Raw genomic sequence first — 19602 nt, forward strand, 5'->3', positions numbered from 1 at the left:
ATTGATCATAAATAGTTTTAGAAGATAGATGTTTATTTAAGAAAAAATATAAAATAGAAAAGAGAAACATAAATTGCCTGCTTTGCAAATAATTTTAGCCGCGGATTTGCACGATATGGATTAGCACATAGAAAAATTATTTAAATTATCAAAGAAAAAATTTTAATAGATAATTTTTAACACGGATTTGCCCGAAATGGATTTGCACATGGAAAAATTAACAAAGAAAAAATTTTAGCAGATAATTTTAACCACGGATTTGCACATGGAATTGTATAAATTAATAAAAAAATTTTTAGCAAACAATTTATCCACGGATTTGCCCGAAATGGATTTGCACATGGAAAAACTGTATAGATTAACAAGGGAAATTATTTAGCAAAGGAATTTTTAGTAAATAATTCTAACCACGGATTTGCCCGAAATGGATTTGCACATGGAAAGATTAACAAAGAAAAAATTTTTAGTACATAATTATAGCCACGGATTTGCCCGAAATGGATTTGCGCATGGAAAAATTACATAAATTAACAAAGAAATTATTTAGTAAATAATTTTGGCAATGAATTTTGGCCTGAAATGGATTTGCACATGGGAAAATCATAAAAATTAACAAAAAAAAATGTTTAGAAAATATATCCACCAAAATATACGATTAATTCAATGATTTTATATAAAATTTTATTACATTAGTTGGGTATCCATTGTTTTTTATCAGATTTTGAAAGAGTTTATCGATTTGTATTTTGGATAAATAAATATTACTACATATTCTTTTAATTCTGTTCATTTCATTAAAAGTGGTATTTAAATAGATGCTCCTAGAAACATTAATATTCCAAGTAACTAGTTTATTAATATTAAAATTAAAATCATTTCTTTTATCGTATAAATCAACAAAGCAGATATTTTCAACTTTCATAATACCCAAATCCAAAAAATTGAAATTAATATTATCATCATGATTACGAAGTAAGATTAATTCCACAGGGTATATATCACTCAATAAAACAGTAAAATCTTGGAAATTAAAGATAATTAAGTCATCAATATATCTAAAAACAAATTTAATACTCAGAGTAAAATTTTTTTCATAATAATGCAAAAATAAGTTAGCTAAGAGAGATGAATAATTAGATCCCTGTGGTATTCCATTAATTTGAAGAAAGATATCCCTTCCATTGTAAAGATAATTACTAAAAAGACAAAAATTAATCAGAATTTCCCAATAATCAAAATCGCAACAAAGGATATTTTTAAAATCATGAATTATTCATTCATCATTTGAATTATTACCATGATTTTAAAAATATCCTTTGTTGCGATTTTGATTATTGGGAAATTCTGATTAATTTTTGTCTTTTTAGTAATTATCTTTACAATGGAAGGGATATCTTTCTTCAAATTAATGGAATACCACAGGGATCTAATTATTCATCTCTCTTAGCTAACTTATTTTTGCATTATTATGAAAAAAATTTTACTCTGAGTATTAAATTTGTTTTTAGATATATTGATGACTTAATTATCTTTAATTTCCAAGATTTTACTGTTTTATTGAGTGATATATACCCTGAGGAATTAATCTTACTTCGTAATCATGATGATAATATTAATTTCAATTTTTTGGATTTGGGTATTATGAAAGTTGAAAATATCTGCTTTGTTGATTTATACGATAAAAGAAATGATTTTAATTTTAATATTAATAAACTAGTTACTTGGAATATTAATGTTTCTAGGAGCATCTATTTAAATACCACTTTTAATGAAATGAACAGAATTAAAAGAATATGTAGTAATATTTATTTATCCAAAATACAAATCGATAAACTCTTTCAAAATCTGATAAAAAACAATGGATACCCAACTAATGTAATAAAATTTTATATAAAATCATTGAATTAATCGTATATTTTGGTGGATATATTTTCTAAACATTTTTTTTTGTTAATTTTTATGATTTTCCCATGTGCAAATCCATTTCAGGCCAAAATTCATTGCCAAAATTATTTACTAAATAATTTCTTTGTTAATTTATGTAATTTTTCCATGCGCAAATCCATTTCGGGCAAATCCGTGGCTATAATTATGTACTAAAAATTTTTTCTTTGTTAATCTTTCCATGTGCAAATCCATTTCGGGCAAATCCGTGGTTAGAATTATTTACTAAAAATTCCTTTGCTAAATAATTTCCCTTGTTAATCTATACAGTTTTTCCATGTGCAAATCCATTTCGGGCAAATCCGTGGATAAATTGTTTGCTAAAAATTTTTTTATTAATTTATACTATTCCATGTGCAAATCCGTGGTTAAAATTATCTGCTAAAATTTTTTCTTTGTTAATTTTTCCATGTGCAAATCCATTTCGGGCAAATCTGTGTTAAAAATTATCTATTAAAATTTTTTCTTTGATAATTTAAATAATTTTTCTATGTGCTAATCCATATCGTGCAAATCCGCGGCTAAAATTATTTGCAAAGCAGGCAATTTATGTTTCTCTTTTCTATTTTATATTTTTTCTTAAATAAACATCTATCTTCTAAAACTATTTATGATCAATTTTTAAAATTATCCAGTATAATATTACCTTGTGCACATCCATTTCGGGCCCATCCTTGGTAACTAACAAATCAAAACTCAGAATAACAAATCACTTCAGCAGTGCAGTAAGAACGACACTTTAGAACCCTTATGTTACACTCAATTTGCGCTTTTGATTTCATCTTTTGTTTTCATATTTTGTAATCTGGCAATCTTTCTGCGAAAACATTTTTAAATCATTCTTGAAAAATAACTGTCCATGTAAGTTGTTATGATTTTGCTACTCGCTTTATAGTCCCCCCTTTTTAATGTTTTTTCTTTTTATTTTATTTTTTCTTTTTATTTTATTTTATTATCTGTTTTTACATGTTATATTTACTTTTTATGATCTATTTTTATGTAGTTATTTTATAAAAAAATTTTTTTGAGTGCTCCTCACACTATTGTATTAATATATTTTGCTTTGGCTTTATTGATACAATATCAGAAAGCACTCTGTTTTGCGGATATAATCGTGTGGGCTGAAGAAAAGATTATATCTTTTTTTTCCGGCTTTTTTTCCGGTTTTTTAATTAACATTTCACTTTTTTTTTTTTTTTAATAAAATGTTGTTTGTTGTTTTTTTTTTTTACTTATTATTTCCCACCCCCTTTTTTTCATATGTCTATAATTTTTCTTTGTTTTATTCTTCATTTTGAACTTATCTAATGAGTGCTGTTTACTTGCAGCTTAAGCGCAATGAATAATACTTATTGTTTTTCTTAACTTTCATAGTGTTTTCTTGTATTTATTTATTTATTTATTATATATATATATATATATATATATATATATATATATATATATATATATATATATATATATATATATTATTTAGGAAATAAAAATAAATTCGTAGTATACTAAATAAAAGCTTTAAAAATTTCTCAGTAGAACAATTTTAAGTGCACAAAATTGTTCTTAATACTACAGGCATAAATTATGCTATCAAGAATTATTTTTCAAAACTGATTATTCGTATTATAAAAAAGATTATATTTGGTGATTATTGATAATATTTGGTGATTAATATCTAAGAAGATTTTCTTAGTATTGCTAATTATGAAGTGTAATTTTCATAGTAAATTGAATTACATTGAATACAAATTTTGAGGAACTATTTATTCTGCGCACCCAAAATTGTTCCTAAAATTTTGTTAAGAAATATGAGTAATCAGCTTCAAGAATAAATATACCTTTTTCAAAAAAAATTTTCAAAAAAATTATATAAAAAAAGCTGTTTATTTTTACAATTTTAAAAGTTATTTTCTTCTTGAAAATGTTCTTAATAATTCTTAAAAATTTTAATTTTAATGAAAATAGCTTTTCATCTCCTGATAATGAAGAATAAATGGACTATCTATCTATCTATCTATATATATAGAGATATATATCTATATACATCTAAGGTTTGCAGACATGGACGTGTGAGTAGAATAAACAGGCACAGGATTTAAAAGAGAGCAAACAAATTTATTTTATTCAATCATTTTGATATGTATGACGAGAGAGATTGCGCCACAATTTCATTGTGCTCCAGCTTAAATGTTAGGGAAAATCTTGTAAAGAAAATCTGTAAAATGCTTCGATTTAGGGAAAGAGGGAAATCATAGTAATTGTAATTGGTTTATTAAATAGGTTGCGCAATACCCACAAAGAGCAAAGGGAAAAATGTCTTGCTTTTAATTAATGCATACTTGAGCCAAAAATAGATTAAAGGACAGGGTGTGAATTTAAAAGTGTGAGAAAGCATTTCGTTTTGAATAATAAATTAAGAAAAGGATTTACAGAAAAGGAATAATATAAAATGATTAATTTAAGCTTTTTATGCTATATATATATATATATATATATACACACAGTGGTGGCCAAAAGTGTGGACATTTTTTGAAAGTTTCATGTTCTTCAACTTTGTGTGCTTGTAGAATAAATTAATTTTCACTTAAATACAAATGTTGAAATATCAAATTGAAGGTAATTTAATGTAGAATTTAATAACAAAAACAGAATTAAAATATCTGCATTACAAAAAAAGTTAAGCTCATTTTAGTAGAACAAACAAACACAAATAGTTTTGAATAAGGACGTGTTTTGTAATAAAAGCGTACTAACCAATCACAAACACTGTTCTTAGGACCAATCAAATGTCTGTAACTATAGTTTAGGTTATTTGGATGGTAAAAGAGTTATTGTTGTGGAAATATTAAGCGGAATGATGCATACTAGTACAATTAAATAGAGTATTGCTATTTTTGAATACTTAAAGTCCTTTTTTTTTAATTAAACTAATTTCAAACAATCTCATCAACAAGAAGAACTAATTGGACATCTACAAAAAGAAGCCGAATTGTCATATTGATAGAAAATGGCCTGTCTTATGCTGAAATTGCAAGACAAGTTGGTGGTTCAGAGACTTGTTCTGGTGTACAAAAGTTAAGTTTACGTTATGAAAAAACGAAATCAGTGGAAAATAAAGTCAAATCAGGCCGAAAAAAATGCACAAGTGCTACTGCCGATAAAAAAATTAAACGGCTATACTTTAAGATAAAAAAAATTCATCAGATGCCATTAGATGTGAAATGAATGCAGCTGGTATTGCAGTAAGTTCAAGAACAATAAGAAGGTCATCAGGATTTGGACTACAAGCTAGAATTCCAAGGAAAAAACCATATTTAAATCAAAAGCAACGCGAAAAACGAGTCAAGTGGGCAAAAGAACACATTAAATGGTCAGAAAATCAATGGAAGCAAGTAATCTGGAGCAATGAGAGTAAAATATCGCTCTTTGGTAGTGATGGTAAAAAATACGTGAGACGTAGAGTAGGTGAAGCACTTCATCCTGATTGCATTGAAGCAACTACAAAAACCCCAACAAATGTCATGATTTGGGCATGTATGTCTGCAGATGGTGTGGGCCGAATTCATGTGATTGATGGCATCCTGAATGCCAAAAATTACGTCGAAACAGTCCTGAAACCAAAATTGATACCTTCCATCAGGGATTTCTTTCCCAACTACGCACCATTTATTTTTCAGAAGGATTCAACTCTATGCCACACAGCAAAAGTATGCAAATCATGGTTTCAAAATAAAGACATAGATATATTACCATGGCCAGGAAACAGCCCTGATCTCAATCCAATTGAAAATTTGTGGCGATGTTTGAAAATTCTTTAAAAAAAAACTTCCATCCAATAAAAGACAACTTATTGAAGCTATAATTGATTCTTGTCACCATGTGATTACGAAAGATGAACTCCAAGCACTCGTTCACTCGATGAAAAGACGCTGTGAAGCTGTCTTAAAAAATAAGGGTTATCCTACTAAGTATTGATCGTGTAAGTATCACCTTAAAAAAATGCAAATCTAAGATAGATCTTACTATTAGTTGCATAACTTTTTTTGTAATACAGATATTGTAATACTGTATTTATTATTAAATTCCACATTAAATTACCTTCAATCTGATATATAAACGTTTGTATTTAAGTGAAAATTAATATATTCTACAAGCACACAAAGTTGAAAAACATGAAACTTTAAAAAAATGTCCACACTTTTGGCCACCACTGTATATACAGGGTGATTCTAAAGAGATGGGCAAAATTTTAGGAAGTGATAGTACACACCCAAGCAAGCAATTTTTATCAAAGAATGCATGTTTGAAAACAAAACGCAAAACCACTAGAGGGCGTCAAAGTTTATGTTCGAATATGAGGCAAAAACACACAAAGAACGATGAAGTTAAGTTATAAAAGCAAATTTAATGGCATGTGATTACAATAAGTGTTCAAAACAGTGGCCGAGAGCGGCTATGCACGCAGTACAATGGGGAAGAAAAGATAGAGGAACATTCTGAAACACAAACTTTCCTTGCAGCGGCCGAAAGCTTGGCGACAAGTAACGCAGCGCAGTTACTCGCAACAGGAATGGAGCTTTCACGTTTGCATCAAACAACTTTCCAAATCCGCCAGCACCTTTGCGTTTTGTTTTCGACCATGCATTCTTTTATAAAAATTGTTTGCTTGGGTGTGTGCTATCACTTCCTAAAATTTTGCCCACCTTTTTAGAATCACCCTGTATATATACATATACAGTACAACCTCAAAAAACCGGACTCTTACGTCCAGTTCACCTGAAAAAAATTTCCAAAGGAGAAAAGAAAAAATCGCTTAAAATGAAAATTTAAAAGTAAGAGCGCAAAACCGCAAATCTACTCCAACAATGAAGCAGTAGGTGAAGAGGTAGGGGTGGAGAGTGAAAGAAAGCTGATAAGGAAATTCCAGTCTTTCTTATCAGCTCTGTATAGATAAACGATGAATATAGAGGGGATTCCCCTCGATATTCTTCGATGGAGAAGGTGTGAAAGAGGAGGAATTCTTCTACCACTTTGTTTTTCTCCCTTGTGAAGAAAGAAAACTGGTTCTTTCTTAACCTTGAAGCTTAGGAGGTGGGGACAAGTTCTTTCATCCCCTAACAAAAAAAGGATTAGTATCAGCTGGTACAGTCTAGTATAGAAGCATCTGTTTCAGTTATAAGTTGAAATTCAGCTCGTGTTTTAAGCCTATATTTTTAGTTTTAATTGTTAATAAAAACGATCGATTACGAGGGGAAATGACGAAAGTTGATTTTTAATGTCTCTTATTTATTATTTAAAGTGTATATTTATGTTAAGTTGTTAAAATTGACGTCGGAGGTCTACACACGCGCGTTTCGCGGAATCGGCCTGGCGAATTCGAAACTTCGATAATTCTATCAATTTAAGAAAGGTATCTAAAATTCGGAAATCCGGATCTTCCAAATCCCCTAGCAGTCCGGATTTTCAAGGTTGCACTGTATATATATACACATACATATTGCTAGAAGAAAAACGTCTTTTAACTCCAGATCACACAAATATCTGCCGAATCTATGCCTGCGGTGAGGAGGTGACAATACTTCAGCAGTGCGCAGTTATTTTTCAGCTCACTCCCTGAAAACCCTTTGATGGAGAGGCAAAAATCAAACTGGAGGTTTTCCTCCTCCCTCTCGCTTCCCCAATGTGCGGCCAGCCTAAGAGCCAATGGACTGCCTTATGCAAAGTTTTGTAAAAAGTGGAAAAGTTTAATAGCCAGAAAATAAAGACTAAACCACCCTTTTATTTTTATATAACCATAGTTTAACTAAATCAGAGTTTCTGAAATTGTGCATCGCAACAGGAGTCACTAAAAGTTTCAGAAATTTCGATACATTCTTTTTTTCCTTTTTTCTACGACATACTTGTGTGAGACAACATTTTGCCTTACAAGTGGCTATATTTAATGGACAGAATACATTTGATGTTTGAATTTACCCAAGAAATTTAATTTTATTATTGCATAACTTTCAAATTTGTCACTTATTGATCTATTCTATAAAATATTCTTATTGTTCTATATCTCAAAATTAAAGTTTATGTCCTAAAACTGTGACAGTACAAGCGAAGAATCTGACAGTGTATCAGATTTAGGCAATACTTATGAAGTCCCACAAAATTTTTCTAAATATTTTGAAGTCCCCAAAAAGTTTAAGAAACCCTGAACTAGATTAATCACTTAGCTAATATATGAGATATTAAAATATCTATGATTTATTTTTTGTATTTTAATTTATTGGATCATGTTTTTTTATGTAAAGTATTTCCTCCAAAGGCACAGGAATGCTTTAAATTCATTATCCCAAATTGCTTAGATGAAATGTTTTTACATACAGATTGAATTTTCAATAATCACATAATGAAAGTGACACAATTAAATGAACAAAAAGCAAATTAACAAGTATTAAATAAGACTATTTGCTGGTTAAATATTCAGTAGAATGCTAAATAATGAGTATTTGGCCGGTCAATTATTTGTTGTTTGCTGCCCGGCCAAAATTACCATTTGGTCCTTTCTAAAATGTAAAATTAATTTTTTCTTAACTCCAAATAATTAACAAACAAAGAAATTTAAAAGCAAACTAACAATTTTAATATGAATCAATAATTGAATGTTTAACAGTGTTCAAAAGGATTAATGATTACCATTATTAAGATGAACAACAGCATGGAATTGCAGAAACATTGAGACATATTCAAAGGCAGACATTCGGACTTTTCCTTCTGGGCCACTTCTGCACAAATAATAAAATAAATTTTTTTATATTTTACAATTCTGCAACTTTTTTTAAAAAAAATTTAAGAAAATTCAAAAAGTTTATTGAGTTCCTATTACAAAATAAGTATCTTTGAATTAAAAAACACTATATAGTTAATCTAAGTTCATGATCCTGAAATACTTTGGTAGCCATTCATACTACAAATAAGTAAAAAAAAAAAATGGAGGATAAATAAAGCTATTAAAATGCAATAACAATCAACAGTGTTAAATTCGTTGAATTAAGGAAATTCAGAGTAAAAGAGAAAAGATTTATTCTTGATTTTATATTTATTATTATTTCTTTCTCTCTTTTTCGCCTAAGAAAGCTATACTAGCAAACTATAGCTGACAGGATTCATTCTTTGTGATGTCCCAAAGAGAATAATGATGCACTTGTGTACTACACTACCACAATTTGAATCAATTGCTGTACATTATTGGAATCTTTAGCATAAATTTAATTACGTCAATGCCAAAATTATTTTAACCCCAGTTATATCAGCTCTTCTTGATGCGCAGGAATATTGTTTTGTCCATATGAACGCTGATTCCTTTGTTAACGACATTAAATTCTCAACACCTCTCCATAGCAGATGGAAATGCATTTATCTTGATTTGCCATTCGGCCACTGTGGGATTTTTTCTTCTTCTCTGCGTCTGCATTTTTTCTAGTTTCTCTTTTCATCTTTTTTTCATTGGCAGCTTTACGTTTTATATTTCAAATCACTTTTGTTTCGTCTCATTCACAGCTGGCAAGTCTTGAAAATGGGAGCCTATTTTTGAAGTGCTTAAAACTTCTCGACTGCTGTTTACTTTTTATGTAGGGTCTGGGGGTAAAGTGGGTATATCTTCAAGCTTTTTTTTAAAGAAGGCTCTAAAATAAAATCACTAAATTTATTTTACTGAAAATTTCAGTGCATTTTATATACCTTGGATTCATATAGATTAAATATGAAGCATAACTTATCTTTGTTTGATTGTTTTCTTACAGTAATACATTCAAAAGAACTTGATTTGATATACTCACTTTACCCCAGAGTGAGGGTAAAGTAAGTATAGTTCTAAAAGTAGTATATATTTTATTAAAAAACATATGTAAATATTGCTTTAGAAATAAAATGATCTTTAAAAAATGTATCTTGATTATATTTTAAAAAATAAATGCCAAAAAAATAATATTTTTTCGTATTATTAAATTAAAGAGTAATGGCTATAATAAAATTAAGTTTCACTGCAGATGCTGAACTCCACACAATTTCATCAAAAAGCAAGAAAAGTGTAATAGTTTTTGGTTCATTTGAAATATAAAGAGTGTAAAAATTTATATTTATAGTGTCAATTTAAAGTGTCTTTACTATTTCTTTTACTATTTTTATTCAATTTAGTTATTTTAAAGAAATTATTTTGTTTCCCATGAAAAAACTGCCATATGAGAGCAAAAGTGAAAACACATTTTTATCTTTAAATATGCTCACTAAATGGTACCATTGTGCTATTTTGGAAATTTTTAATTGCATATGTCTGTTATATTGTTATTTCCCCCTTATCATTCTTCTCTTTTAAAAATTTAATTTAAAAAAAATTGTTTTCAATGTTAAAATTACTATAATCAAGGGCTATAATCAAACAAGTAAATTATTTTTTGAGCTATTTAATTAAAAAATGTAGAGCATTAGATATTTATTAAAACTGACAAAGAAGTGAAGAAAAAAAATTCCTCTCATACAACACTTATCTCAACCATATACCCACATTGCCTTACCCCAGAAAACAATTGATAATAAAAGAATTTCGAAATTTATTCTTTAATTTCTTATAGATCAGTTCTTTAGGTGTCCATGTACCAGTTTGAACTAAAATTAATAGTGTTTGCCAGTTTTTAATGATATTAAAGAAAGTTCATCAACAGCTTAAACTAACATTCTATATAAGTTGATCATAAACATATAGTTTGTAAACGTTAAACTTTTCATCAGTTTACAAAACTGAAACAAAAATTATTGCCACAATCACTGTAAATGCTTCTAAAAATGATAAAAGAATTTTCATTATATAAAAGGAGAAAATAGACGTTCCTTAACAAATGCCCACTTCCCCCATGTACCCCCTTTACCCCACCTGCCCTTATTTTTGAAGCGAATGAAGCTTTTAATCAGGTAATATCATACTGTTTCAGTTTCTTGCGATTATTTATTTAATATTATCACTACCTTTTAATGGAAATAAAGCACTTGGTCTGTAAAATAAAAGAATTTTATAAGACAATCAAAGAAGTTTGAAAGGATAATTGGTAAAATATAAGGCACAGGCGAATGATTAAAACTATCTTAGGTTTTGTAGTGCCTAATTAGCTCCAAAAAAAAATCCTACAAAAACATGCAAGGTCATAGACAACTTTGAATTCAATGATCAGTAACTTAACTATTACTTATCAAGCTGTCTCATTATATTCAAATGGATTGTCAAAAAACAATGTAACTTTTGCTCTACGTTAGTAATGCCCCCTACATAAACAATGGCTAAAGCTGTCTACTACACTTAGATAATACTTCTAGTTATATCTGAATAAAGTCAATTAATAAAATGTGATATTTGCATTAAAATATAAAATGAGATTAATAGTGTTTAAAAAATTATTAGTTTCTTTCAATTTAGCTTTAAAAAATCCAAAAAGAATTTAAAAGCCAAAACTAGTCATATTTTCATAAGTGAGACATGCATAAGTGAATGTTCTTAACATTCACTTATGCATCTTTAATTCCATATTATAATACAATCAATGAAACTATTTAAGGTAATAAAGAGAATTCTTTCAAAGGCACAATACCATTCTTAATCCAATTTGTCATTCCAAGACAGCTGAAGATACTTAATATATAATCTCAATTAAGTCTAGCATATTATAAATATAAAACAAATTACTAAAACTAAATTGAAATCAGTGGCATGACAGCCCATTAAGAGCATATTGCGCCTATCCCAGTTTTCTTGACCTCGGGCTCTGAGGTGTAGAAGAGGATGTTGTGGTTGAATGGTTAGCCAAAAGCAGAACTCCAGTGTTAAGTTATAAACAATACTTGGTATTTGTTTTATCGACCCACTAAAAGGGATAAAAGGCAAAGCCAATTTTGCCTGGTCCGAGGATAGAACCCAGGGCAGGAAAGCTAGCATTCAGCCAAAACAAATAACAGATTCTTTTTTTCCCACAAAAAGCAACACAAACATTCAGTAAAGACAACACTCGTCCCAACTTTAAAATATAAAGTTTATTTCCTAATTATGATTTCTCTTATTATTGTGATACCAAGGCAACTAAAACCATGTTTCTTAATGTCCAAATTTTAATATGTTACATAACGTAAACAATTAGTTTCTGTTCCACTTTCTGCAAAGTTGAGATATTACAACAAATTAAATTTAGGCAAGAAATAAACCAGATGGTTACAATCAGTCTGGATCTAGATTTTGCTATCAATTGGTTTTTCAAGTTGGATGACACAAAACGCAGCATAATTTCAGGATAAAGTCACACAGAATGTTTATATCTATAGGCAGATCTTCAAGTAGGGAAGTTTTTAATTTACTGAATAATGATGCAATATAGGTAAAACAAAATTTAATACTCCATAAAAATTAGAACAATTAATTCAATTGAAATAACTGATCTTACCCATCTGAAGACATTTTTGAGAACAGATTTTGTAAGTTTGTTGCAGCTAAAGGGAATGGATGTTGCACACATAAACTTCGGACATAGAAAAAGACGGTTGAAAGTTTCTCTCCACTTGCTGCTTCTAGTAAAGCCAGCTGGTTGTATGGTTGACCTAAAACAGAAACAACAGATTTAACAAACTAAATACCACACTTTCAGATACTTGATGCAATCTCACTTACCATTGCTAGGAACTAAGTCAACTGCATGACGATAAAAATTTTCAGCTTGCAAAGACTGTCCCCTGTATCGAGCTAAAACATATAAAAAGAACTGAAATATTCATTCTCATTAAAAACTACAAATTTAATAAGACAGTACAAACTAGTTTCATTTGAAGTAATTATTTCTTGGTACGTAGAAATCTGCGCAAAAATTATGTTAACAAATCAAGGAAGATTTAAAGAGTTCAAATTTTATGGTTGTTCTTAGAATATTATGGCAAAAATTGTACACAAGAACATCTTTCTATATATTTAAAAAAAAACAAAAAAAAAACAAGGTCCTTTCCCAATTGCACCCACTATTGATTAGTCAACATTTCAGCAAGTAAATCTATTTACCAGCAAGTGGAAAGGTTAGTTTTTTCGGAAAGGGCATTATTGCAACCTTTGAGTGATTTGCACTTCTTTTGAATGATTTCATGTGTGGTATAACAATGAAAGTTTTTGTGCAATAGGAGTTATTTTTCTTTAGTCAAAGTGCAATATTTTTTTCTTTTAAAATCACAACCATAAGAGGTAAATAATCATAATCCCTAAAGTCTAATTTGGCAGGTTATGTCAGTAGTTAATTTGATACTGTTGATCCACAGAAGGTTACAACTATTTGGGATCGTATTTTAACTCTCTCCCACACACACTTTTTGACTAAAACTAATAATTTTCAATTTAACAATAGGAAGACTTATTAACATTTTTGAGACTTATTAACATTTTTGAAGTCAACCCTTTAAACCATTAAAGTTGGCACTTAGTACCTGGAAATCCGATCATTAAAACAAAAGATACTCAAGGTGATCTCTTATTTTTTTATGGCTCACTGTACCTTTTAGATAAAACTCAACTGAATTACCCCATTTCAGAAAACATATTATAATATTGGATGAATCAATACTATCGACCAGCTTTTGGTCTAAGGCAGAGATGAGGAACTCATAAGACGTTTTGGGAGCATGCAAGAAGTACATACTTTTCTTTCAGTTACGTTTACTGAAAATAATATTTAAAAAAACTAAAGATAAACATCTTCAATACTAGTAATCATTAAAGGAATTTCAAAACGAGTACTATGACATTTTAGAGGGGTGACTATAGTGCAGCACTGTCCATGTTTTTGGGAAGTACAGTGCCATGAGTTATAAAGAGAGAACCAAAACTAAATGGCAAATTATGCATGAAAAAAATACATTGGTAGTTTTTGACAAAATATAGATGCATATAATTTTTCGCACCATAAAAGATAAAAATATTGAAAATTAATCTTAATTTAATTCTACTACTTAAAATATAGGGTATCCACTTTATACTTTTTTACCACACTTTAATATTAGATTGAAATATTTTCAAAATACCATTAATTCGATTTCCATTTGAAGTGAACTCAACTATAAATATACAGTGGAGCATCGTTTATACGAGGCCGAAGGGACCACCGAAAAACGTCGTATAAACGATAACGTCATATAATCGATTTTTACTTCTAAAACTGAAACTAACTCTGTTTTCAGTTAATTTTATTGTTTAACGTGTTGATTTACATAAATTTCTAAATTAGACAAAGCAAAACAAACAGATAACCAAAGGAGAAAAATTGCAGTGAGCCATTTGAATGTATGTTACCTTTAATTATATTTTCTTGCTATTATTCTTTACAATGCTTTGAATAGCGAGTTGAAGTTACTGCTTTCTATGATGCAATTTTAAATTTCTAATCACGGCCAAATCTAATGGCTGAAGCGCACTTGTGCAATTTGCAGGAAAAAAGAGAGCTTTTACATTTTCCAAAATAATTAGTATCGATGGGTGTGCTGGACATTGGTCGATGAATAGCAAAATTTTTCGTTTTTTCCTCTTCATAACATTGTTTAGTTTTTTTTAGTCACCTAGTAAAAATTACGGTCGTCATTCAAGCATTCTTGTTGACACCCTTTTCTGTATCATTCATGTTGGCAAATTCCGCCCTTTTTTAAAATACACAAGAAAAAATAAAAAATTAAATAAAGAACAAAATCTAAAAATCGACGTATAACCGATTCTGTGCATCGTATAAACGATATATTTTTACATTAAAATGAATAGGAATGATTTGGGACCACACTAAAACGTCGTATAAATGTAAACGTCGTATAAGTGATCGTCGTATAAACGATGCTCCACTGTAGTTACATAATTTAATTATATAGTTTGAAATAAAAACAGTGGTTAATAGATTATTTTTATAACGAAATATAACGAGTGGTACATCAGAAACTTGAAACTAATACACTGTAATTTAACTGGAAAACTAATAGAAAAAGGTTTGTCATCCTTGGTTTAAGATTACTGAAATTTGATTCAGACCACCATAAAATAAATGAGCAATTGTACCCTAAGCCTACATAAAGGGATGGCATATTCTTTGGGTTTTTAAATTTTGTAATTTGGTCTGTATTTTGTCACAAAATAGCATATTTCATAAGAATTATGAACTATTATAAGTTTTTATTTGAATTCATTCCATTAACATTATAAAAATAAATGTAATCAAGGCATGTAAGTAGCCTAATGAAGATGTGTGAGTAAAATCTTTCATATTATTAATCTTTTGGACCTGTGAATTACCATCAACAAATATTAAGTTGTGTGTTAAAATTCCAAACAAAAAAAACTGTTTGTAAATGTAATACAGCAAATCACTTTATTTAAGAGTTTAGTTAAAGAACATTAATTGTTTTACTGTCCTATCATATTGTGAAAACCATAAAATATAGGCACATTTAGATAATATTATGAATACAAAATAACTGCTATACAAGGGAGAATGAGAAATAACCATATTATGAGAAAAGCAATAACTATTAAAAATAATGAGACAAAAAATTTAAAAACTGGGGATCAAAAATGATGACTGTGTTCAATAATTCCATAAAAAGCAATTATTTATATGAATACTAAGGATTAAATTACAATATAAATTACAGCTATTTACTTTACTCACAGCTTTATTAACCAGAAATAAACTTTAAAAAAAATGTGTTATGATTTACTTAAAATTAGGCATAGTAAGTTTCGATCACAATGGAAAAAATCATGGAGCCAAACTGCCAAGAAAGAAATAGGTTTCATCCATGACAAGTGACGGAAATGGAAACATTTTTTCAAAAAGAAATATTGAATCCTAAAATAATTTTTTTAAAAGGAAAAATATCGTTATAGAAAATTTTAATAGGGTAATAATAAATTTTAATAAAAGAGAATAATTATATAATAGAGATGCATGTTTTTTGGAAAAGTATTTTCTGGAATTTGAATAGATTTAATAATGAATAATCTAAAACCATATTTTTTAGTATACACTATGAGTAGTTTTTACACATAGTTGTTAAGTTCCAAAATTCTGCTTGCATTTTTTCTGCAGAATTATATTCAACGAAGGGGATAGAAATGCTCATGATTTTTCTATTCTCATTTAAGAATTAAAAAAAATCGATAATGACTGGCTTCAGCTAGAATCATGTTCCTTCTCTCATTTTTTTAAAACAAATCAAATTTTACATTTTAATAAAATATTACTGAGTGGGGTTTCGTTTACAAATTCAGATTTGTAACAAACAAATTAATCAATGAGGTATATTTTTCTAAAACAGGGTGCGTAGCCAAATCTTTGAATAAAAAATAAGCACTTTTTAAAAACTTTTCAAGCACTTTACAAAAGTTTTCAAGCACTCAAAAAATTCATATTCAATCAATGATATTATTGAAAAACAAAAACTTCTTATAAACAGTTTTAGCGTTAAAAAAAACCCAAAAAAGAAACGGGCGTAAATCGAAACAATCAGTACTTTCCCACATCACCGAGTGAATTAAACTTGACCCTGAACTCAGAACAAAAGTACCCTTACCCCCTACGTCAAAAAAAGTGTTAGAAGTAAAATAAAATAAACAAGAACAAAATTAAAATAAATTAAAAAGAAAAACATTTCATAAGGATCTGATACTCTCTATCCGAATTGGAGCACTCGGGTTTCGGTTTCAAGTGTGCGAGCATGCGCAAGTCATAACGTGGGTACGACATGAAGTCCACGTGAATGATTACGTAGCTAACTCCCCATTTTTTGTGAAATGCATGGGATCCACCAGATATCACTGAAGGGAAGAAAAAAAATTATTCGGAAAAAAAGCACTTTTTAAAAACGCCAGCTGAAAAAAGCACCTTTAAAAGCTTTTAATAACGAAATCCACAAAAAAGCACCTTTAAGTACTTTTTACAAACGCTACGCACCCTGTAAAATGAAAATTCTAAATCACACATTTGAAACTTCACCTTAATATCGCTCAAAACTCATGCCAATTCCATCATAAATATATGTAGTGTTTTGATAATTATTTTTTGCAATTATTCCTACGAATTTTGCTTTTTTAAAAAAAAATCCTGAAATCTTTCATAGCTCAGTTATTATTATTGATATTCTCATAATATATTTTTTTAAATATAGATATTGTTACTACATGCGAATTCCAGAAATCACTTTTTGACACACTTGGTATGTGTCGTAATCATCATTAAACCATGAGGTGCTTTAATCGTTCTTTCAACAATTATTACTACAGGTTTCAAAATTATTAATAAAAATAAAATCTCAATGTTTTTAAAAAAAATAAAATCTCAATGTTTTTTATTCAACTAAATTAGCTTTTGATGTGACGAATTCCTTGTTTTTTCGACTTTTGGGCATTTAGTGCTAATAAAGCCCTGAATAACAACTAATTCAGGCTTTAATTGCTTCGTATCATACTAAATCGGCCTTTCGTATATTAAAAGTTTTATGCATTTAATCTTTTTAGACGCTGATTTCAAAACATGAATACTTGCCATACTTTTCTTTATGAATTCAAAAATGGTCATAAATGGCTCATTTGAAACATTAGTGCTGCATTTGGTAAAGCCGCTGTTAATGAACAGACAATTCAACGTTGGTTTAAAAAATGTGAAGATGATAAAAATCCTTAAAATGAACCACACGGAAGACCGGAGTCAAAGCTTGATAACACTCCATGGAATGAAAACCTAGCATTACTGTTAGAGAAATTGCGCAAGAATTAGGAGTTAGTACAGTCATAGTATCAGGCCACTCAAACACTCACAAAATCAAAAAGTTGGATAAATGGATTCTGCATTGTTCTGAAATCTGCACTTCTTTGCTTAAAAGAAACAAACGAGAACATTGTAGAACAAAAATATCGCCTATGATGAAAAATGGAACTTATATGATAATAGGTATCGTTCACGCAATGGTTAGATGCAGATGAAAAACAACACCGAAAATTCCTGTTTCGTGGTCTACAGCTGTAATAATTTATCATAAATCTTTAAATGCTGACGAAATAATAACAGCAGAGAAGTATCGCACAGAAATTGAAGTTATGGCATTTAGACAACTTTCTCTGCGATAAAAGTTCACCAATCTTTCATTGACACCAGAGCCAAATTTTTATGAAAGTGGTATCTAGTAACACGTTTGCAAAACTGTGTTGATTGTGATGGCTTTTACTTTGATTGATAAAATAGTTTTTTCTACTATGAATTTCATGAATTTTTCAATGTGATTCACAAAATGTGACTATATCGCTCATAGTATTAGAATTAAAAAAAAAATTACATATTCAATACATACAAATCATATATATAAATTAAATACAGTTTTTTTTTTGTAAGCACAGTGCTTTTGTTACTTTAAATTAGTAACATATATATTTATTATTATTAAAAGTATCTCACAGAAAGATGCAAGAAAGTTTTGTTACAGAAAGCCTGAAACACTTCTGCCACAGGGCTTATTGGTTGTATTGATCCAGCTAGTTCCTACCTAGCTTTAAAATAAACATACATGGCATTTAAAACATATTAAATAAGAACAAGTTTTATAAATACCTATATCACCCAAATGGACAAGGCAATGTTGGCAGATGTAAAAAAGTGATGTTTTTCGAGGCTGGTGAGCTACAGGATAGCTGCTTATCCATTCTAATGAAAAATAAATACCACTTTACATGGTGTCACAGTCAACATACACAAATAATGAATTAAAAGGGCAATCATTATAGTTTACAATTAAAAAAAATCTTTTATTTATTTACAACATGAAATATTTTTTTTAACAATATCGAGAAACTGCTGCATTATTCCATTGCTAGATTTAATCTTAGAGAGGATAAAACACTAATACTTGCTCAAAACTTCAGTAAATCATTCATTTCTGCAACCTACGTTTCTAATTATTTATTTTCATATTTTGGAGAAAACCTTTTTTTTAACTCAAATAAAATCAAGCTGTTTTGATTCCTCTCTAAATGAGAAATCACAAGAAAGGGACTAAGATGGTGAATTCATATCAAAATAAATAGGAATAAAAGTTTCAAAAATGCATCACAAAAATGGGGTAGTGACTTTATATTCCTTAAATATAAGGTCATATATACCTTAATATAAGGTCATTAAATAAAAGGCTGCAGGGAAATTTTTATAATGAAATCTGGAATATTGCTAATGTTAATTGGTTTGAACATTCGAGTTAAATGGCACAACAGCCATAATTGTCTATACTTAGCCCTTAATAACTTTTAAGCCCCTTAATAAATTTTGATCTAATGATTGAATCATCACGTTCTACGGCTTAAACTTAAAGATTCCAGGACATGACTTAAAATATGCTAATTAGTGGAAATAGTATTTTAAGACACAAAATCAGACAAAAAAAAAAAACATATTTTCTATGAAATAAACCCAATTTCCAACAAATTCGGATTTCCCACAACAAAAAATAGGGAGTAGACAAAATCACAATATGGTCACAATAGTTTAGTTATAAGAGCGGTCCAAAGTTTGGACACCTTAAAATTAACTTTACTTTTTGCATATTTCACCATATCTTGAGAACTTTTTAAGCACATTT

At 28.9% G+C, this 19602-nt stretch overlaps 1 protein-coding gene across 1 annotated transcript in view; it reads right to left on the reverse strand.

Moving 5' to 3' along the window:
- LOC107445605 (uncharacterized) overlaps positions 1–19602 on the reverse strand; it is a 70902-nt gene that overhangs the window by 34679 nt on the left and 16621 nt on the right. Inside the window, exons 6-9 of the mRNA XM_043050198.3 lie at positions 18582–18674; positions 12632–12703; positions 12408–12561; positions 8623–8711 (exon numbers count right to left, since the gene is read on the reverse strand). Of these exons, the coding sequence (XP_042906132.2) occupies positions 8623–8711; positions 12408–12561; positions 12632–12703; positions 18582–18674 (408 nt within the window). The remainder of the gene's footprint in view (positions 1–8622; positions 8712–12407; positions 12562–12631; positions 12704–18581; positions 18675–19602) is intronic.

This window comes from Parasteatoda tepidariorum, chromosome 6, assembly GCF_982258835.1.
Source record: "Parasteatoda tepidariorum strain Cologne lab strain chromosome 6, Ptep-v5.0, whole genome shotgun sequence".
Classification (NCBI taxonomy): domain Eukaryota; kingdom Metazoa; phylum Arthropoda; class Arachnida; order Araneae; family Theridiidae; genus Parasteatoda; species Parasteatoda tepidariorum.